This window comes from Xiphophorus couchianus, chromosome 20 (assembly GCF_001444195.1).
Source record: "Xiphophorus couchianus chromosome 20, X_couchianus-1.0, whole genome shotgun sequence".
Lineage (NCBI taxonomy): Eukaryota > Metazoa > Chordata > Actinopteri > Cyprinodontiformes > Poeciliidae > Xiphophorus > Xiphophorus couchianus.
Genome location: NC_040247.1, coordinates 30,202,418 through 30,225,729, shown reverse-complemented (window position 1 = coordinate 30,225,729; position 23,312 = coordinate 30,202,418). Strand labels below are relative to the sequence as shown.

Sequence of the window (23,312 nt, the reverse complement as noted above, 5' to 3'; positions counted from 1 at the left end):
AAGTTGGATCTCTGTCTCTTTCTCAAACTCTGCCTTCAGGAAGTCATCACAACATGATTCCTTTATTAACTATTTAACAACATTTTTTACCAGTGTTTCACTGAGAAGTACTGTAGCTCCTATGATGAGATCAGTAGATGAGTAGTTCCACCAGGTGTTTGCTAATTGCTGCTGGCTAGTCTGAAGGAGCTGAGTGGGGGAGAGGGCTGCACTGTGAGGAGGAAGCTCTGAAGTTTGGAAGCTGCAGCTCAGAGGAGCTTAGTTCCCACATATTTTGATGGCAGGGCTAGGTCCACCCAGTTGTTTTTCCACAGCTGAATGGTTGCCATGGGAGATTGAAGGATTTATCAAACAAACGTAAAAGAATCAAGGCAACACCCTATGTATGTTTTTGATGGGAGAATAACTTTACAACATGATGTACAGCTTATAAAAAGTGGATTTTACACAACGCTGCCCATTTAACAAAGCATCAGTTTAAGGGATCACAGATTAATTCACCTTTTTTATTTTCACATTTTCCCTCGGTAGACTGGCTTGTTTTACAGCTGCAATTCACAAAATGTTCAAACACATCAGAAGGGAATAAAGATCTAAAATGAGTTTCAGTGTCAGAAAGATCTACAATTTCACAAGACCACCCTTCGAAGCATTTACCTTCGTCAGTGTTTTTCTGACACGCTCAAGGTTCAAACAGAAGCTTCCCTGAGGAACTATAACTGTCTAATTCTCTTGGCAGGGACAGAAAGAGCAACAATAAGCCTGACTGGTCTGACGACACAGCTTTCACACAGTAAACACAACGAGCAGGTTCCCGTGCGGCTAGCGTACCCAGGAGTAGCGATGCGATGAAGGCAGTGGCCATGCTGGAGGCACACAGCAGCACTGCATGGCCCAGCTGGAACTGTCCCTCTGGGAGCCAGCCAAAGATTACAGCAGCTATGGAAGCCAGGAACCCCACAACTGTGGCCTGGACCTGCATGCAAACACACACACACATTAAAATGGCTCATGTAGATTTCATTTCAGCTAACATTTAAAGTGCAGATGCATGAGACTATCCCGTTTCATTGGAGAAGCTTTCAATCAATCAACGTGAACCCAGCAAAGAGTTGAACCCATACAATACTCACAACTATGCAATTACCACAACTAGTGGGCAAAAAATACATTTGTTTTTTTAAAATCAGCAGCTGTGAGAGAACACAAGCACCTGTTGGTCGCCCTGTCAGATTTCACCTCCTTGAAGCGTGTTGAGGTTACGCTCCAAGGGTTCCAGGAAACATGACAGACATTTAAATATTACATAATCATAAGCTACATCATGTGGCAGCAGAGTGAAGAGCACTTCACAGAAACCAAAACTAGAGACCCTATTTATTTTGTTATTATAGGCCAGCCTCCAGAAGCAGATTTCTAGGGTGTTACTGTGCTCTCTTTATCCTCCTCCTTTGCCTCCTCTATTCTTTTCTCCTTCTGTCCCTTTTAACTTTTCGTCCCATCATTACCCCTTTTTTTATCCCCTTTCTTTTCCATCTCCATTGCACTTGAAATAAACCCAAAGCAATTTCTAAAAATCTCAAGTGAAGCATTAGAGGGAAAGCTGAAATGCTCCACTCAGGAAAGTAAATATGCTGAACAAGAAAAAAAAAAACGAAAAAGAGGTTAGCCTAGAAATAACTTACTTAGAAATATCATTAAGTTGAAATGAGTTACATAAAATTATTATCTTGCGATAACACCGCTTGCTTTATTTGATAATGCCTCAATGATATATTTATTCAAGATAAAGTTTGTTTTCTGACTTCGATGTTTACATTGTACCGAGGATTGCGATGGAGACAACTGGTTCTTACTCGCACCATGCTGTTACAGCAACAAATGTCCCCCCCCCAAGTGCCACAATTGTCAACTGAACTTAACCTTAACTTTGACACGTAAACATGCTTTAACCTTAAGTTGTGGTTGTACGGTTACAGGAATTTCTCTACAGGACACTGAACCTCGGTCCCAGTCTGAACCTGAAACCTCTAACAGGTTTTCTTCCAGTTTTTGCTCCAGAAAAGATTCCCAGCGGAATGATGGTGCCATCATCCTATTTCACCATGTCGATGTTGTGATCATGATGAGATACAGTGTGAGGTATTTTGAAATATTTCTTCCGCACATAACGGAGGAAATATATACGGGTCCTGTATCTGGAACCAGAAAGTCAAATTTTGGTCTTGAATAATCATGACACCTTGTTTCATGTTTGCTTTGTCCCTATATGTCTTGTAGCGAACTACAAACTTAATCTTCTAAGCCTTTTTTTCTCAAGCATGAGTTTTTTTCTTGCCACTTATACCTTCACAGAGCAGCTGTATATACATTGTCAATATTGACAATGTTTACTAGGTAGGAAAAGACTAACAGCCACTGCTTGCACAGGATTGTTTCAAATATCACAGTAAAGGATGCTGAGACACCACAGTTTTTGAAAATATTGTATTAATTCTCTTAAATTTTGAACTATTTTGTGTTGCGCAAGAAAAACATCCTATAAAATACATTTACAGTTTCATAATTGTAAGTTGACAAAATTAAAAAAAAAACACAAAACAACTTAAAGTGATATGAGTACCTTTGGAAAGCAATGCAAGTCACCATGTCATTTTGAAAAAAAAAGAACTGCGTATAATAATGTCTATTTTATCCAAATAGGCATTATATGGGATATTTGCGTATAATGTCACTGGTTCTATTGGGAAGTTAACAACCTGTGGTCAGTCACCCCTCAACAGTCAGGTGGATGTAAGTAAACCCACTATATAGAACATATATCCTGTATCGTGAGGTTAAGCACATCGTTGCTACATTTACCTGGATGAGGGCCAAGTTCCCTACGATCATCTTCCACATGTCCTTGGCTGTGTCCATCTGACCAATATTAGCCTGAAAAGGAGAAAGACACAGAGCTTATTATCTTTTCCACAAGGGATCTTTGGCAGTGTTTGTGTGTGTGTGGGGGGGGGGGGGGGTGTTCGTGTGTGTGTGTGTTGTTGGGTGGTTTACAGCTAGCACAAGCTGCTGATCCCATGAGAACAATAAAGTGTCAGTAGTCATGACAAAGACGCTCTGATCTGATCCCCCATCCTGATGCCGTCTCCACTTATCTCATCTCTTTTTTTCAAACAAACACACACACTGATGGTCTCAAGAGTCAAGTGGCCGTGGCCACAGTGGTCCACTGTGTGTTCAGAGAGCAATGATCCAAACGCCGTCCACAGTGAGAGGATACAAACAGACGGCCTGCTCTTCCATCCTGACCTCTCGCTTACAGATACACAGGAAGGGGAAAGGGGTGGAGAGCGATGGGGAGTTCTGGAACTATGAGAACTAGTTGTGAACTCATCCACAACCTACACATACGTTTCACTACATGTTAGATTAAACACCAAACTGGGATTTTTATCTGGTAGAACATGACAAAGTAGAGAATCGGCTGATTCACGTTATATGTGGGCCGGTCACAATAACAAATTTTGCTTGGCGAAAGTCCCAGAAATTATCACGATAAACTTTAACATTGTTGTAGCTTGCCCTCTACAAGATGCATTAACTTTAATTTTATACAACACCCCACACTGCAGAAAATGCAGAAATGAAATGAAATGAAATGAAATTTATTCGAACATGATACAAATATAAAAATAAAATAGTGCACAGTAACAAGAAGTGCATAAAAAATAAGAGGAAATACAGATTTTTTGTTTCAGTTAACATATCACACTGGAAATGGAAGACATTTTAAATATTCAACATAAAACACAACAATCAAAAACAATAAATCAAAAGGAACTTAAAAACCAAACACGACCAAGACAATAAATAAAATGATTGACAAAGTCTCAGTAAACAAAATTGTCCTTCAAAAAGGACAAGAAACATTAATCATGAGAAAGGAGATTTCTTCATTCCATTCCAATTTTGAATTTTTCATCCGATTAACTGAATAACTGCTTAGCTTACTTATTTATTGTATAAATGACTGGAAGCAGTATATAAATATTAATCAAGATTAGAATGCCTTTCGAACTTCAAAGATTTGAAACTAATAATCAAAGATAAATTGTCAAAATACCAGTGGAAACATGCAGAAGACGTGTAGCTAATTATGTAGCTATTATAACAAGGTAAGCTGTACCATTGTCTCCTTAGCAACAGCACACATTCAGCTGTGTGTGACTTCATCAGTTCAGTTGTTGCTTAGCTACAGACAGTGTGTATGTTTAGTATGTTTCAGCAGTTTCTCAGCTGGTATACCAGAAAAAACAAAAAGTTGTTGGAAAGGGACACTAGCACACTGCAAAACATAAAATCTTACCAAGTCCAATTTCTAGTGTCAATATCCTAGTACACTTGAAACAACACTAAACTAACATACATAGTAACTTTTCAGCAAGATATAAGAGCTATTGACAGTTTTCCCCATTGTATAACATGGGAAGAAAAGTGTCTTGTTTTCTTTTTTTTTTACATTTTGAGAAGGGAATGGGAATGCAGTGGGACTCTTTTGCAAGACCTCCTCTTGCCAAAGACGATCAGTAAAAATGTTTTTTTTAGAAGTAGCATAGCATCTATGTTACAACTAATTGTTGGAGTGACACCATTCTCACCAGAATCGTGATGTTCTTCTCAAAAATTAGAGAAAAAACCTTAAATCATGACCATTTGTTACCCAAATGAACAGCTAAGTGAGTGTAGGGAGGGGAGACAAGAAATTTTGGTGGAGTTTACAAAAGAACCTTAAAGTCAGGATTAGAAACAACAAGGAGGCGACAGCAGAGCAATAAAAGAGATGTGATGTCAGGGGATGAAGAATGTTTCAAGTGGAGGAAGGTCTAGAGACAGCAGCACTGGAACACATTCTCCAGGCGGTTCAAAAGGTTCAGGAACACGCTCAGCATCTCCCCCTGCTGCCCCCTTGGCTAACAGATCATTGACCTGTAGCTTTCTGCTCATGTAGGTCTGTTAGACTCTTCACTGCCTGTTAAACCTTAAACTGACCCACAAGAAGATGTGAGTGCTGTGGAAGACATCCTGCCTTGTTGCAGTACCATATCATTTGGACAAATGCAGCGACGCTATGAGAATGCTCTTTAATGTCTGCAGTGTTTTTAACATCATTCAGCCGCTTTCCAGAAACTTCACAAGGCATAGGTGGAGACCTGGACTATCACCAGCATGCGAAACCTTAAAAGGGTCTTCTAACTTAACTTTGTTTGAACTTTTTCCTTATTATAAGAAAGATATAGAATATCTAGAGTTTCTTCTGAGGGGCTGTTTAGGACAAAAACTCTCACACACACGCCTACAAACTCATACACACACACACCCACAAGACTAAAGTTGTACATATACACTATTAAAATATCACACACACATACATACATATCATTTAAAGAAAACAGACATACTAGACTGAATGAGATGTCAGAAATGTATGTGTGTGTGAACTAATACTAGACTGAATGAATTACAATACATGTATAAGAGGTGTTACGGAAGAGGCAGGGCATGATTTGGAGATCGCATCAGGGGTAGAAAAAATTTGTTGTAGGGTATATCACTGTAAGAGGAGGTGGTATACAAAGCATTTCACACTTTTTAAATTGGATTTGTAGAAAATAACAATCGCATCCTTCTTTTTCCTCATCCAAACCTGGCTGTGCTTATTTTAGTCTACCACATCAAATCCTCCCTAAAGAAACATTACCTCACCATTTACTATTGTAAACTGAAATATTTGAAAAGATGTGAATACTTTTGCAAAGCATTGCATATGATGGGCTTTTCAACACTGCACCGCCCTATTAAACAGCATAACAAGATCATGGACACAAAAAGCACAAGATCGTATGTCACGGAGGTGTCATGGAGGTGTCGTCACGGTAGCTTCACACCAAAACAACCAAGAACGTCATCTATGTGAGTCGGTGTTGGATAAAGACGTGGACTGAGGTGCACAGCCGTCACTTACAGGCCACACACACTGCCTCAGGCACTGATAAGAAGCTCCAGGCTGGACAGATAAAAGTGGAGGCTATTTGGATGAGCATGAACTACGTGTACTATGCCACAGTCCGCCCAAATCTACTGTCTCAAGATCACAGAAGAGGACTTGGCTGAGAATTTAGCAAAGGGGGAAAAAAAGGCAAACACGTTTTTGAGCAGACAGATTTCACCAGAAGCAAAGTGTGGCTTTACATGGTGATGATGTGATTTCTTGAAGATTTTAGACACTGGGGCATGGACAATCTTTCACTGAAGAAGGACTCGTTTCTGAAACACAAGCCAAAAGTCATGACTTACATTTCAGGCCTTGCTTTACAAAAGTATTCACACCCTATAAACTTCTCTCATATTATTTTGTGTTAGAACCACGAGCTTTATGTGACAGAACAACACAAAACACAACATGTCTGTGAAGTAGAAGATATTTTGCAAGTAAATAGAATCCACCTGTGTGGTTTAAATCCTGCTCTTCAACGAAGCCTCAGAGGTTTGCTAGAGAACATCAGTCACCAAGGAACACAGAATGCAGGACAGAATTATAGCTCTAAGACATTTAAAATAGGGTTAGTTTAGGAAAGAAGATCATGTTTTCCCCTGACGAGATGCTGCCCTGGGCAGTTGCCCAAGGTGGCCGTATCAGAAATAGACACTTCTTAATTTAATTAAGAAACTGAGGCAAAACTTAAAAGCTGCTGTTTACAGAGGCTCTCTGTCCAATCTTATTGAGCTATTGTATTGAAAAAATATCAGCCAAAATTTTTTATCTGGGTATGTGTAAAGTTGGTTGAGATGTAAGCGCTCACTATGTTTTTAAGTTTTATTTGTAAAAATTTGAAAAGAAACATTCATGTACCAGTGGCAGCCAGATGTGGATGGAAAAAACTAATCTAAACATAATCTAAAAACATTATTAAAAAAACTGTATAATCAGTCAAGTCTGTTTTCAAAAATAGTGTATCTTAAATATAATCTGAATTATACAACATTTCCACCAACTGACTCTGAAGCTAATCAAGTGTGGTTGGCAAGGAAAACAAACATTTGGCCAATCAGCATCACTGACTTCAGTTTCTTTGTGGTGCTTGGAGTTTTACCCCTGCCTTAGAAGATGCTGGAGATTTTTGGGTCGCTATGGTGATAAAGTTGATGATGGCAACAACGGTAGTCAAGGCGAAGTTAGACTAAATGGTGTCTGTCTACTGTATTATGAAGCTTGTGTTCACTTGCTAGTCTTGCTGGCAAATACTTGTAGTAATACTTTTAAAAGTTAGTTTTACTAACTTTTACTACAAGTAGGAAGGAATAAAAACGCAAAGTCAGTATTTTTTCCTTGCAAAATGTTTTTGGTAAAAACATGCATCTTTTTTCTCTTCTTTCTGCTGATTTATAACATAAAATCCTAAATGCAATATTTTAAAGTTTCTGCAGTGCTAATGTGACAAAGTGTATGGATGTGAAAAGTCTTCCAAGGCATTGTATTTCCATTAAAATAATTAACATATCAAAAGAAAAAAAGAGATCAAAAGAGAATCAAATTAAAGGAACTAATAAAAGGAAATATGTACTCCAAGAGTCAGCCACTAATAGGGATTACATTATTTCCAGTAATAAGCACATTATGAAACTTGCAGTGGTCTTAATCTGCTCATAATGAGAGGTGGCATGGAAAAAAGTGTGGTCCTGCTGGGCCCCAGCCAGCAAAGAGGGTCCAGTCAGGCTTCAGCATAACCCACAGACTGGCTGAGTTTGGTGAAATATTCATGAAATGCTGCAGTAAGTGTTAGCATGTTGGTAAAACCAACCATGTTGGTATCTGCACTTTTCCTGGTGTTACATCAGTCTGCATTTCCCCATCAATATGTGTTTCTGCTACTGCTACTGCTCTGCACTGCCCAGGCAGCAAAACATGTTCATGCTCATTACAAGCTCACTACTGTCAAGGCAGTGTTCATCACATGAATCGATATATGTACATTTTTTCCAGATAAATGGTAAGATAATTTTGCTAAAGTGGCATGGGTTTGTTGAGGCCAGGCCGAATGAGGAGAAATATGTTTTACAGTGGGAAACCATAACGTCAGTAAGCTTAACAAAATCTTGAGTCTAAGAGTGTTTTCACACCTGAAGGTCCAGTAGATTCAGTTCAGCTGGAGATCAAATTTGTAGCATTTGCTACATTTTCACTTACTGCGGTTCGCATTCACACTGCACTGTGTCAAACCAAGCAAACCTTTTGAAAAACCTGTTCACTCTCTCGTCTGTGGTGGCACTGCTCCAAAAACCTCTGAAGAAAATGACACAAAAACTTCTGAAAAAGACACTGAGCACAACAACAACTTCCTTCCTCAGTAAATGCAAATAAGAATGGGAGTGACATCAGAGTTTAGCGGTTGTAGGATTTCTCTGTCTTTGGCAAAAGACCACAAGACGTTTTCCCCACTAATGCTACTCTTGCATGTTTGTTTTGGTTGTATTTACCCAGAATGCTATGCGCTACAGTCCAATTTCTGCTTTTGCAGCAATCTCCGCTCCACGCTGGTCCTGTTCTGGTGCATTTGAACATCTTTATGTTTTTTTCAATGTTATTTTTTATGTCCATATTAACACCATGACACTTGAAATAAATAAAAAATAATAGTAGTTTTGAATTTGGTTAGTCTATTACATTTACAACTGGGCTTGTTCTGTTTGTTACTTTTAGTTTCTGTACAATAAAGCTACTGATCTATCGCTCGATAGACAGGTCAATATAAAAATATCAATCATGTTTTTGTCCCATATTTGTATGACATTAAATGGAGTAAAATACTGAAAAAAACTGAATCAAATCACAACCCAAATATTCCACTTATGCCTATTATGTTGAACAATCATTGGGTCAATTCTGTTGAGTGAAAAATGAAATCAGATCAAGACGGTCCCCAATCGTACGTCTGACTCATCCTTTTTCCATTGCAACCCTTTTTTTTAGTACGGTCATTCGACTATAGACACAGATGCTGCCACATGTGATTAAACATGTTAGCAACAGAACACAATGCGCTTGCAGTGCTAATCAGCTTCATCGCCTCTTTCCCTCCAGTCAGTGGTAAGAATGTGGGGATTGGTGTACATGCATACAGTGCTATGCTAATACTCATATATGCTACAGCTGCTATTGGTTAGCCATGCTAAAAGCATATTCCTCATTCAGAACAGAACAAAACAGATTTCCAAAAAAGAACCATTAGCTTTAGCCTCTTCTATCCATTCTTTTTTTTTGTACCCACTTCCCAGTCCTGTTTGGGCTAAATTGGGCACTGTCTCCAGCACTACATGACCAACATAGAGTCAGTCGTGGGTTTCTGGATTGTGGGAAGAATCAGAGAAAACCCACTCACGCTCAGTGAAAACATAAAAACTCCACCCAACAAAGGCCACGGGTGAGATCTGACCATAGAACCTTCCTGTCAAGTGAAGGCACTTAAAACAGCGGCATGTTGTTGTCTATCCCGCAATACTTCTTGTCTTCCTTTAGATAGTCCTCACAAAAAAAGATAGACATATGATTGACTTGGTACTAATTAAGATATTCAGCGGTGTGGCTTCGAATACCATCACTTATTGTCGTGCAATAAGTGAGACATAAAAAGTTCCAAGCTGTTTCTAGATAATCTACTATTATGATGACAACTCCTGCTAATACTTAGCTACATTTGGTAAAAATGTTTTTTTTTATTGAATAAAGACTTTAAACTGTTTACCAGAACTTCTCTAAAATATGAACTACAATAACATAACTGAATTTAAAACTAGTTAACTTTACTGTTCATAACCTCTTAATGTAACCAGTTCACCAGATCTGAACTGAACAATGTTCAGTTCAGATCAGTGTTGTCCAGAGCAACACCAGCAAGGCAAACTATGGAAGTCAAATATGAGAAATTTGATTCAGTTTTTTAGCTTGATTCCTACTTTTGAATCTATTTCACTGGTTCAGGTTAAGTTAAAGAATTTTCACAAATGTGAATAACCGTTATTTGCCCCCCACCACCAACTTAGCTCAGTCTTGCATAGCAAGACGATGCCGCACAAGATCAGAGACCATGAGGTAAAGAATGCAGTTCCTAAAATCTACTTTCTAACAAAGAGGCCACTGACCCAGGAGCAATCAACTTTAATGGTTCTAAAAATGAGGAAATGGGTTACTTCAGGAGAGAAAGTAACCTGGTCAGGTCAACAAATCCAAATATCTGGAGACCCAAATCATTTGTGCGATGATAGGCAGCAGGTTTTGGTTTTGTAGGTTAGCTTTAAGTAACGTAGTGGAATAAAATATGCTTAGGTCCTTACCGCTGTTGAAAGCCTGGAGGCCAGCGTCATCTCTAAGTTCCCTTTTAGCCCCAACAACGCAGGAACAAGGATGAAGACTTCCGACACCTTTGTGAACACCGTCCAGTGCTGCAAAGACCACAGATATGTACATTTGTTATGACCATGCTGGTTTAAAAGATTCTATTCTTTAAAACAGATTAAATTGATTCAGTTAAACAAAACATCTGATGGAGCATAAAGTGACTTGAAAAACTGATGAGCTTCTTGAGCCTAACAACATGATTATAACTTTATCTAACTGTTAAACCATATATTATATTGTAAGCACCAATCAACATTCACCAACCTCAGCACAAAGAATGCAGGCAGTGAGGCCATTTTTCTTCATAATATATCCTGCTGCCATGTGTTTCCTAGGGAAGCGAATACACATGAACCCAGCCATACAGATCATGCCATGAAAAACATGATTCTTCAGATGAGGCCAACCATTTTCAGGGCTTCATAGGCAGACAGGGGCTAGCATAGGAATCCTACTGGTCTGCCAATATGTAGCTCAATATGCAATAAAATGTACAATGTAAAACCACTCTGTATTCTGGCACCTTTCCATCAGAACTAGCATTGACTTCTTTTGCAGTTTGAGCTAAAGTCGCTCAGCTAATAGATACTTTACTAAGCCTACTTGTGAATCAAACAGTACCAGCCATAACCATTATACAGGTTTAGCAGTATTCTTTCATTAACTGGATGTTGATGCAACAAGAGGGTCCTGGGTTTGAATCCCAACCTTGGTACTTTTGGTGGGTCCTCTCCAGTTACTCCAACTTCCTCCCACAGTCCAAAACATGACTGTCAGGTTAACTGGTCTATCTTTAGGTATGAGTGTGTGCGTGCACACATGTATACCCTGTTTGTGTCTGTGTTGCTCTGTGATGAAGTGGTGACCAGTTCATGGTGGAGGAAGTGGAGGTGGTGAACAGACTGTGAAGTTATTGTCAAATCAGGATATAAAACCTGTGATGTCCTCAGCCTTGGTTTAACTTCTGCATAACTATCATCAATGTGAAGTGCGACGTCATTCACAGCAAATACTGCCTTGACATTAACAAAGACACAGCGGGACAGATCATTCGGGAAAGGATGGACAGGGTGACCCTGACTAAAACTACCTGGATGTCAGGCGACATCTGGGGCTTATTATGTGGCTCTTCTTATTTTCAAGCTCAAATGAGCAACTTCACGTTCAAAAACAAGCCATACGATTTAAATTTGCAAGCAACGTTCGAAAAAAACAAGCCCAAAGCCACTTATAAAAATCTTACATGTCGACAGAAACTTAAAATAGCTCCTGTTTTTCCAGCAACAAAATGTGCATCTCTCCATTGTTTACATCTCTGTTGCTGCTGATGCTGTTGCATAAACAGCGATCACGCACAGAGGAAATAAAATTAAATTACAAAAGAAAATAGTAACACACAGTAATGCACAGTGATTTGGATAAGCAACTTTAATCTGATTATTGGATTTGAAATAGTAATGCGTTAGATTACTCATTACTGAAAAAAGGGGTCCGATTAGAATAGATGCCAGTAACGTGTTACTGATATCACTCCACAGGAATTGTATAAACTTCCTTACATACTCCAAACCTTAGAATGAATTCATATTTTTCTGTATACATTACTCAAATGGATCTTATGGATGAGAAAAAAAAGCTACAGACTTGGACAGCTAAATATTAAAGACAGTTTAGTCGTGTTAAGATTGTGAGGATCATAAAGTTTGTCAAGCATGTGTCAGGAAACGTGACTCGGTCTGCTGGCTGGCATTTTAATGAAACCTCTAGCTGATATTACTGGGCCTGACTCTCGATAACCTCCTGCCTGGCTGCAGGCCAGTCCTTCAGAGCTGGGTTGCCTGTAACTCCCTGGGCCTGTCACAGTTGTGCCGGGCTGTTGCCTCTATTAGGGCTTCATGCAGTGATAGCAGGTTTGTAGTCTATTCTGGCCAGAAGACTGATGCTGATGCCATCCATCTACAGGCAGTAAAAGTGCTTATCTTTGAGGCCAGTCCCATGGGCCTCCTGCACTTACACTCAAGTTTGCTCTAAGCTCAATCAATATTCTGCAAGGCTAAAACAGAACAGAAGAGGAAAGGAAAGTCAGACGTCGAGAAGACTTCCTTCTCGGAAAGCTAAACGAAAGTGAAGTACAGTTGCTCTGCACTTCTTGGAGGTTACTCCCAGTAGATGCACATGGCTGATACGTGGTGTTGTCAATGTGTTTGCGTGTGCAGTAGGTGTGGCACCAGATCCTCGGTGTGGTTCAAACCCTTTCGGAGCTGTCGCCAGGCCAAGCTGAGCTCCTTTCCAACAGCCAGCCCCTGGCTTTGGCTCGCTGCCCCCTGTAGACCCAGCAGCCTAGAAGCACTTCTCTCTTCTTTCACAGCCGCATGCTCTCAAGCGCTCTCTCAATCTACTTCTGTCTACCTCCCCTATCTCCCTCATTGACTCCCTCTTTGATATATGTTGTCTTCCCAGAACATTGACTGTAAGCCAAACAAGCTCCTTCCTCAGTTCTAGGAACTGCACTGGACAGACCCAGTACCTCTGTGTAGAGACTTATAGGAGCTCTGGTATGCAACCCCCACGAGGGTCTGGTTACCCAGTTGAGTAACATGGCCCCACTTTATTTGTGATCCCTGCACTTGCTGTACTGAGAAGCCAGTCCTGCAATGTGTGCAATTGGTGTGCAATGTGACGGTGTCACCGCATCTCCATCGGCGTCACAGAAAATAAACCGCATGGCGTCTGTGTCGTTTTCCTGTTCCCTGAATTAATGATGGAGTCAAAGTAAACCCTTATGGACAAATATACTCTGCCTTGCAAAATTGTGCCAAACACTAAACCTTCTTCACATTTTGTCATAAAATGTCTCCTTTAAATGATCTGCAATGATATTGCATTTTATTTGGATTTGTTTGGACAAAGTAGCGCTCGATTATTAAGTGGAACAAGAATGATTAGCGTTTTAGTTTTCAAAAATGTTTCACCATTCAAAGTCATAAGTAAAGGATACTCTTCTTCAGAAGTCTTTTGAATCCATTAATCAGGGGTGGGCAACCTGAACTTAAAGTTTTGTCACAATATTTTGCGGTACTATTGTGATAATGAGAAAAGTGGCGATATTACATTTTTAATAGGCAATTGTATGATTGTGACTGTGTGTAAACTCAAATAACGCTCTTGAAATGTTTCAAATATTTTTCAAGTATTTTCACATTTATTGGTGTTTATTGATAATTTCAATGAACAAACAGTGGAGAAAATATTAAAAGTATTAATCTTTACATGTTTGACGGGTTTTAAACATCATTAATTGGAAAATATTGTGACAAAGAAAAATTTTAATTCTTATCATGATAAAAAATTTACCACGATAAAATATAAACATCATGATAAATGCCCACCCCTATCATATAGGAATCTAAAGACCAATGGAAATGTTGTATTGTCTTTGTGAGCTTAGTTTATTTTGTAAAGAAGATTTTGTGTAAATTTCTATATAATCCCTAGACGTAGAAAACAGGCACAAACATGAAAAATATACATGACACTCGCAAAAATCACCCTGCTTTTTTCCCCTTTCATTTTACTTTGTTTGGGCCTAGCTCATCAAATTCCAAATAAAATACATTTAAATCCGTAACTGTAACAATGAAATGTGAAAAAAGTGCATAAAAACACTATATCATGTCTGAAGGTCAACAGTATGCAATACTGTGATCAGGTGCAAAAGAATGGTATCACACATGGACAATTATTTTTGATAAAGAACAACTGTTCAGCTTGTGAGAAAAAGTGAGGTGGGAAAATTTGAAAGCAATTATTGGAGTGGCAATATTTGCAAATTCAGGTGCAGCGGACCCCTTGTCTTGTACAAAACCACCAAAGTGAGCTTTAAACTGTTCTACAAGATTAAAGCTTCACATTTGAAATGTTTGCATCACAGATGTAGAGAAATTTGAAGTGATCTGTTCAATATAACAAATAGAAAATAGGCAGCACATCAGTTTAGAAAGGATTCATTGGAACCATTAACAGAGTAAAAGATTAGCCTGAATTAGGGACATCAGACTAATCCTTCCAGTCTCAGTGACTCATATCCTAAACATGATGCGGTCATAGATACCAGCAAGACTTCATAGCCAAGAGCTCAGGTAATGTTAATAACACCAAAATTTCAGGCCAATCTGAACTACACAGTCAGGATCATGCACCGTTTGAATAACCAGACAGGTTCACACAACTGCATCATCATCCTTTCAGTTTCTCTAAACAACCCTGAGGCCAACTGTTGGTCAGATGGTTTACTAAGAATTAAACCCACATTCTGGTTTCCTGTTGACTGCCGAGTGAAAACCAGGTAAGTGGATGTGGTTGGACCAAAATAATGGGAAGCAAAGGGCTGGCCAGCGTCCTTCGCAAAGTAGGATTTCATGTTTGCTGGTGCTTTTATTTTTAGATTGTTGTTTTTGAGGCTTTACTGGTCTTGGGGTTTTTATGGCTACAAAACCAAACTCCACACTTTACAGCCAAAGACAGACGACTAGACAGATGACCACGACAATATGTCAAACCGTTTGGTTCAACCTTTCTTTTTTTCTTTAATTTTTGTACAATAATAATTGTGACTGAAATTTATTCATTTAACCATGCCACCTAGTATCCATAGGAAAGCTACTGTTAGATGACTTTTGCCCAACTGAACCGGTCGACTCTGGAGTCAGAAGTTTGTAGCCCAGACACAAAGAAACAGACAGTTTTAGGTCATGTCGCTGCCAGGCCACTGAACAAAACTATGCAGAAGTCTCCTCTTCTATACCAGAGAGGGTTGTTCTTTTGGGGCCAACCTTCAGTGGGAATGAGGCCAGAGGTACTCTGGATGGTCATAGCAACCAAGGCCACATATAAAAGAAGCCTGACACAAAAAAGAACTACATACTCATCTGTGTATCAAAGCTTAAATCACTATAGTCTGTCAATGAAAATGAATGAACTTGACATTTCTGTGGCTCTGGAGCGTTTAAGTTCACTATAATTCCTAAGAAGTGCTGTCTGACCAAACCAGTGAGACAGAGACTTAGAGATAGACATTCACCCTCCACCAAGGGCAGGCAGGATTAGCTGAGTTAGCGTTTCATAGCGTCTTGAGGAAGGAATTAGGCAGTGAGGCGATCTGCTGCTTGATGCTCAGGAGAACTCACTGGGATGGTTGTTTTAGTTGTTTTCAGCCTCACTGGAAAACTCAGAACAAACACTAGTTGCAGGACTGCCTGCAGGAAAAAGTGTGACAAAGTAGTCAAAAACGACACAACATTCTTTGTGAGTTCTTTCTGAAATTCCAACAGCATGGTGCCTATGCTGAAGCAGCATGAAAACTCTTTTTTTTGCCCTCGAATCTCCGCATTCCTGGTTAAGTGAGTATACCTCACCACACGATAATGGAGGCCCTGACACCCACACTGTACTTTGCTTTCCCTCAGATTCTAGCTTTGTTGCACTGTGCTGCCATTTCAGGTGCTCAAAGAGAGTAAACTTTATTGCCCTGTCCCCCTCCATCCCCCACCCTCCTCTTTGTGCTAAGTCTCTGAGGGTCCACCATGTTGCCATCAGTATGCGTGTACACAATGTACTGGTCTCCTGGCAGGCTGACACCTCCAGCTTTTCTGCATTACAAGCTAACTTTTTACCAAAAAAATGACCTGTCACAATGACTTTGACCTGCGCAGGAAAATTGAAACATATCAAACAGAAAGAGCCCAAGTAATGCTTGAATCACACTTTTTCAAAGACATTTCTGGTTAAAAAAATATGTTTTTTGAGAGAAACTGATTGGATCTAGCTCCAACTGCCTATCCCAATAAAAACACCTTCCCAGCACATCTAACTGCAAACTAAAGATTGTGTGATGGGTCATTAAAACACTTTTTTTTACCAGCATGGTCAAGTCCTGGAGAAAAGACTACATGGGCGTAAAGCAGAAAAAGGTTATGTAAATACCCAAGCATCTCCTAAAGAGGGACATTAGATAAACCAGCAAGCGCAATGACTGATGCATGCCTCAATAAGCCAGGTGATTATAATGTTCCACTGACAATCCCTTCTCATTGTGTGTCTAGGTGTGTATTGTCTACTTTAAAAAGACAATGGTTACAAAAGATGTCCATCAACTTCACCTTGGCTGTAAGCTAGGGTAGTTGCATCCAGTCTAACTTGATATAGTTAGAATGTAAAAATAGATTTTCTATCATCTACTATAATTCAGTGATCAGATTAAACTGTTTTAATCAATATACTTCCAAGCTTAAACATGCATCCATTTTGTATGCCCTCTTATACTTATTGGGTTACAGCTGCTGTTGCCTATTTCCAATAGTAAGTGGATGAAAGACTTAGTATATCCTGGGCTAGCCACTAGTAAAACACTTGTCAACACAGAGAAAAACACTACAGATAACCACACACTCTCACACTTAAGGACTATTCAAGTCCTGGCAGCTTAGAGTGGTCAACTAACCAAACATACATGATCTGGACTGGTGGTAAAAAGCTACAGTATCTGGAAAGAGACCGCATGCAAGGAGAACACAATCTGGTCTTTTACCTAGTGCAAAAACAAATTCTAATTCATTTTAGGATGATAACCTTTTTGATTATAGTGTGGCAGTGTAACTTACTTGGACAATGTCTAGCAACATTCCTGCTGCCACCGTTCCGAAGCCAGCCAGCAGAAAGGGAAAAACCACTTGAAGACCGATGGAAATGGAGGTCTCCTTGAGCGGCACTGGTGGCTCAGGGCTCTGATTGATGCTGTTGTCGTCGCTCTCGTTGCTCTGGCTTGCGTTCTCCAGGAGAGCATCCTCCTCTCGTTGGCCTTTGGCGTTGGCCCGGCAGTCTAATGCCACCACGATCTCTGACCTCTCCTCGTTTTCCCCGGTCTCACCGATCCTTTCCGTGAAAGACGTGACCTCGGTGAGCTCGAACTCGCCTCCAGTTTGTGGGCTCATCTCTTCTGGGCCTCTGGTGAGGATCAGCGGGTGGACAGAGCAGTTAGAATTGAGGAAGGTTGGGGTCAGGGGACCTCCCTCCTTCTTCATCTCAATGTCCCCCGAGGACATCTCGATGTCAGGGAGCTTATCTTGTTCTTTTGACCAAAGTACCATGCGGAGGCCTTAGACAGACAGTGCACTCAGCAAGAAAATGTAAGCGTGCCTTAGGCTAATATTTGGGGGAAGGTCAGACTGGAACTTATTGCTTGGTCTGGTTTTGCACCTGATCTGTCCAGTTGATTTATCCCATTAAATAGGCTAACAGGGACTATGGGTGGTTACTAAAGATTTAGAGAAAATCGATCTATTGATAAAGACGTCCAGCAAGGCACATGCAGCCGTGCTTCTGCAGAGCCCGTGTTCCTGTCGGTGCTTCGGAAGCAGAACCAGTATGTTCTCCATTCACTGCAAGGTGCTAGGGGTGGGCCGGCAAAAGAAAAGGCATCATGGTTCAAAACAAAAGAGAAAAGAAAACAGTAGACTCGGGAATTCACTGCTTAACCCCCCACCAGTCCAGAACAAGCTGAAGAAACACTGAAGAAGCCTGATTTCTGCAGAGACTGATCAATGTGGGGTCCTCCTCGGAGCACCAGCCTGGAAATGTCTCCTTTTACGCCACGTGATAGCTGGAAGCCTTTCAAAGAGGATATTTTAAGATCTTCTGTACAAGAATCAAATTACCAGCTGCGGAAAAGCACCTCCCAAACCAGAGTTGCCAGTCACCTGCGGGAAAGAACATATCCATCAATTATTTAGTACTCAAAGAAACATTGTTGGTATTTCAGATTTCTTTTTCAAAGTCATGAGCCTAATCCCTTACAATAATTACACTGAGTCGCATAATAGAGTCCAATCAAAACATAATTATAAGAATAGAAACAAAAGTGACAAGGTTGCAGCAAGTTCAAGCAGTTGCTTTGATGGAAGCATTGTGTAGGACATAGAATTTCTGGTAGTTCAGGTTTTGATCTCTGGTATTCTGGGATTGTTGCGTTGAGACTAAACCAGTTACATCCAGTACCAGATTTCAAAAATGTTGCTAAAAATACATAACCAGTGACGGAGGGGATGGAGTTGACCATAATATCGACATGGCATTTGAAGATCATAGCTCTTATAGAAACCTCACCTTTGAGGGTTGACAACAGCCAAGTATGTGTAAAGGGTTTAAACCTCCAAGAATATTCATGTTGGGATAGAAAATACTGGGTTAGTTATTTTAACCTGTTGGGGCAGAGGTTGGTCACTTTAAACCAAATGCTGAGTCAAAACCTTTGGCCACATATGTTGAGGCCGCCATTTTCAATTTTACAATGACCCAATCAAACTTTATTGAGCCTTTTCCACTAGACGAAACAGGAATGAAATGATCAAGTAATGCTGTACAGTAATACCAATGCCAGGAGGTGGTGCTAGTGACTTTGATCCACTCTATAGAATGGTTATGTTCACATTATGTAGTTAGTAGAAGCTACGGTAGCTATGTCCAGCTAAGAGAAGCTGCAGCGAGAAGCTAACAGCTTTTCAGTTTAAACTGAAAAAAACGACCAACTATCAGCCCATCCCAAATCTCAAACCCTAAATGTTTGGATCATAATGCTGATTCTAATTCTGATCAAATATTTATTGGATTTTATGCTGTTTTGAGCTTAGTCTTATTGGAGCATCTTGTTTTTTCTTTGGATTTTATTAACACTCATTCTTAATAGGTTGGTTTTTCTGCTCTATTCTATTTTACTTTTGTTTTATATTTTTGAACACATAAACAGCTCTAACAACATAATTGTTTTGAGAATAAAAAAGGAGTGATTTTTCCCCCCCAGATGATTAAGATCAATGCAAACTAAAAACAAAAACTTGTTAAACCAAATTAGAGTTTAGTTTAGTAATGCAGGTTATGTGTTATTCTTTTCAATCTTTGTCAGCTAGACATAAGTCACTTTAACAACCTCTTAAAAATAAACTTTTAAAAGAGTCAAATTGTTTTAACCCAGCAGGTTTTAGAGTGTAGAGCAGGGTTTTTCAAAGTGTGGGCGTGTGGCCCCTGGGAGGCACCACAGTGGTTTAGGGGAAGGGGGCGCCACATGAGAACAAAAACATAAACCAAAAAAAGTAACTGCGAACATTTAGCCAACTTCACCAAGCCAATTATATGTAATCCATTAATCCAGACACCAATGGCGTTGTTACAAGTCTGTCCCAAAACTGGGACGTAAAGCATGATGTGTAGTTACCAACATTCAGGTTGTTTGGATGATTTTTGTTGAAAGTTGTTCATTTTAATGCTGGGATTTGTTTTTAGGTCTTGTTTTGTCAATTATTTCACTTTCATGTTCACTGAACAGAACTCCATTGTGGAGTTATTTTGCATAAATTTGTGTTTAAAACTAATTATGATCCTGAAATTGGACTACTAATTATTTTTGGCTAATGTTTTAAGGGTCCTTAACAATTCGGCTGAACTACCAACGACCAATTCTTTTTATTTATTATTTTCATTGTGTGTAGCGTGGTTAGTGAAGTGCCTATGACGCCTGGGCTTATTTCCAGTCTATGCTAATAGCGTTGAATGTATTTTAAATAAAATACATATTGTTGAACAATATGATTAATAAATTACTAAACAAGCTCATTTGTAATTAATGTAAAGCATAATTCGAAATTTGATCAGGGTGTACATGGCAATTTGAAACATTACTAGTACCTGTATTTGATTTATCTGCTGATTGCTAATTGCACTTCTTGCTAACCCTACTTAGAGGTAAATGTTTGGGGTTTTATCTCCCGTTTGCCGGTTTGCTCCCTTGGGGGGTGTCTAGCTCTCCCACACTTTGAAAACCCACGGAGTAGAGGGAACTTCAAAGAGGACCATTTTGTAATCTTGTTTCAAAATGTAAACTTTTTACTGTGAAATTTATCCAGGAGAAATTGCTTTAAAACTGTCCAGAATTTGAAAATAATATGACAATTTTGTCATCCATATTGTTTGTAGAGCATTTTAGTGCCCTTTAAAAAAAACAAACTAAAGAAAAAGAAACCTAAATATATTGACTTATACAACTCTTGTCTATTACCAATACAGTTTGATATTGAAGATATCAATGAATTTAAGGCATAAGGTTTGAGAAGTTTCCTCAGATCTGTCCTGTTCAGAGCTAAACCGAACATTCACCTAGATCGCTTTTTTTATCAATCAATCAATCAATCAATCAATCCACAAATAACAGCTTATATCAGAAATGTCTGCGGACCTGCACTGCTCTCTGACTTTGAACAGCCTTTCTCCGGCTGCATGTTGCGACATTCGCGCACAGCCTGTTGGCTTTCCGCGCTGAAGCAATCCTCTGCTTAGTAGTCAGGACCAACGCTGCCCGAACCCAACATGGCAAAGGCGTAAATTAGTGCTCTCCTGGTCAAGGGCTGAATAGCCGAGCCCTCCTGTTCTGTTCTAACTGCTCGTTTTTACCGGGGCAGAGGGGCTTTCTGTTGTGATGCCCGGCTTCAGTGTCACCGCCGCTATCGCCGGCAGGGTCCAAAACTCATGACATTATCTTCACAAAACACTCAATAATTTCTTTATAATTAAGGTGCATGCCGATTTTATTTGTATTTGCCAAACGGCACACAATGTTCACCAAATTAAACTTTCTGTGCTCTACAGTCCGTTGAATGAAATGTGATCTCAAGAAAGAAATTTACCTTAAAACTATCAGAGATCCGGAGAGGAAGAAGAGGGGAAGCGAAGATCAGAGTGCGCACAAAGCCTCCGGGCGGCCGCCTGAACGCTGTCCTCCGCTATGCGCACGCCTTATGTACGGCACCGGCTCCGCACAGCTGTTTTAATGCTTGGTGGTGGCTAATAGTTAAACCATCCCTCCCTCCCTTCCTCCCTCGTGGCGGAGGTTGCGCCCCCGTCCCATTGCGCCCGTCCAGTCAGTGCACTCCCCCATCCCCCCTCTAACCTCCCCACCTTCCAAGCGCCGCTCGCCCGCGGAAGCATGGATGCGCCTCCGTAATACTTCAGGAAGGGGGTGCCAAGAGGCCACAGCGCGGGCCTCTGCAGTGTGGGACATGCCGGGGCTCCTCTGGTCTGGTCTCGGCTGCGCACATCAGGCTGCGCAGTCCCAACGCCAGTGGAAACTCCGCGATGGCAGCCGACTAATTTACAACCAGCCGCTCAAACCCAAGTTTTATTTTAACAATAGACCCACATTCACTAAATGAATGGGCACTCACGCAGATTCGGAACATTCTATCCGAGACCGGCGGCCTTTAGTCACTAATCCACAAACATGGGACATAAATTAGACTCAAGCGGGTTTGACCTGCCTGACACCCGCCTAAAAATAGATATTTTTTTTTTTTGCGACATAGTGGTTTGAGAATAGTTTGAATAGATCAAGTTAGAACGTCAATTGGTTAAATAAACAAAAAGCAATGTAAAAACAGTAGATACCAAAGAAACAAGTCCAATTACAGGATTAGTCCATTTGTAACATGAGAGAAAAAATAATTTTGATATGCAAAAGCATAATGATGAAATACAAAGTCATAATTTCGACATTCATAGTAATAATTTCGACTTTATAAGTGACAGTTATGAGACTGAGTCATAATTATGAGATTCAGTATAATTTCGACTTTAAGTAAAAGTAATAGTTAAGAGATAAAAAGTAATAATTTCGACTTTCTAAGTGACATGTGATAATTATGAGATAAAAAGTAATAATTTCGACTTTTTAAGTGACATGTGATAATTATGAGATAAAAAGTCATAATTTCGACTTTCTAAGTGACATGTGATAATTATGAGATAGAAAGTCATAATTAGTTCGCCCGGAACGTTAGCTGGAGACAGGAACCAGCACCTCCCGAACCCAGTAGGGAAAGGGTGTAAGAAAATGGATGGATGGATGAAAGTCATAATTAAAAGATTCAGCACAGTTTCGACTTTCAGTCATAATTTTGAGATGGTCAATTCTTTTAGATAGTCATAATTATGAGACAGAGTCATAATTTCGACTTTCTAAGTGATAATTCCGAGAAACAAAAGTCGATTTTCTGACTAAAAATGTAATTTTCTGAATAATTCTGAGATACAAAGTCATAATTATGAGAGTCATAATCATAACGATGAGATTCAAAGTCATAATTATCAAATACAAAGTCATATATGAGATTCAAAGTCACATTTAGTTAGAATTTAGATTTTTGTTACGTGATAATTATGATAGAAAGTCATGAAATGAGAAGTGGGCGACAGAGAAACAGCGGGCATGGTCGAACTCGTTTCCAACCATATTTTCCTACCCTGGGTGAGCATAAGTAATATCTCATGTCATGTGTTTATGGGTCATACCTGACAACACACCGCCATCGCCTCAGTTCGCCTTCTTCGATCTCAGGTTAGTTTTGTGTCGTCACGGAAAAGCCTGCAGACTGGCGTAATCAAATGGCAATGTAAAATATTTGCATTACATCATGATTAGAAGAACGTTTCGTTGTAAAGCTCCTTAAAAACGAAACTTTAGCTCGTTTTAACACTTTTAAGCGAACCTTTCTGGGGTTTCGAGGTGGCTAGAGCGCTTGTCGGGCGCGTGATGGTGAGTCGAGCAGCCGTTGGTATCATAGCAACGCTAGCTAGCTAACCATCATAATCCGTGAGCTGCTTAGATAACGTCAGAGTTTCAGTACAGCTGCTTGCTAGACTTCTGTCGTCTCCTCATTCCAATCTGAATCTAATTTAGCATAATATTCGACCGTCATATAACCAACGGCAGGTCACACAACCTTTATCAGAAAATGTGACCTCACATTTTCCCTAGTTT

General features: G+C 39.9%; 1 protein-coding gene across 4 annotated transcripts in view; it reads right to left on the bottom strand.

The window, feature by feature from the left end:
* The window catches only part of slc41a1 (solute carrier family 41 member 1), a 32,072-nt gene extending 8,974 nt beyond the window's left edge, over window positions 1-23,098 (bottom strand). The window contains exons 1-6 of one of the 4 annotated variants that reach the window (XM_028003394.1): window positions 23,041-23,098; window positions 22,844-22,923; window positions 17,113-18,207; window positions 10,390-10,497; window positions 2,863-2,934; window positions 832-976 (exon numbers count right to left, since the gene is read on the bottom strand). In XM_028003394.1, the coding sequence (XP_027859195.1) occupies window positions 832-976; window positions 2,863-2,934; window positions 10,390-10,497; window positions 17,113-17,598 (811 nt within the window). In that variant the 5' untranslated portion in view covers window positions 17,599-18,207; window positions 22,844-22,923; window positions 23,041-23,098. Of the gene's footprint in view, window positions 1-831; window positions 977-2,862; window positions 2,935-10,389; window positions 10,498-17,112; window positions 18,208-21,183; window positions 21,388-22,843 lie in introns of those variants that run through there. The other 3 variants (XM_028003393.1, XM_028003395.1, XM_028003392.1) reach the window with 3 other exon arrangements.
* Between the last annotated feature and the right edge of the window lie 214 nt (window positions 23,099-23,312).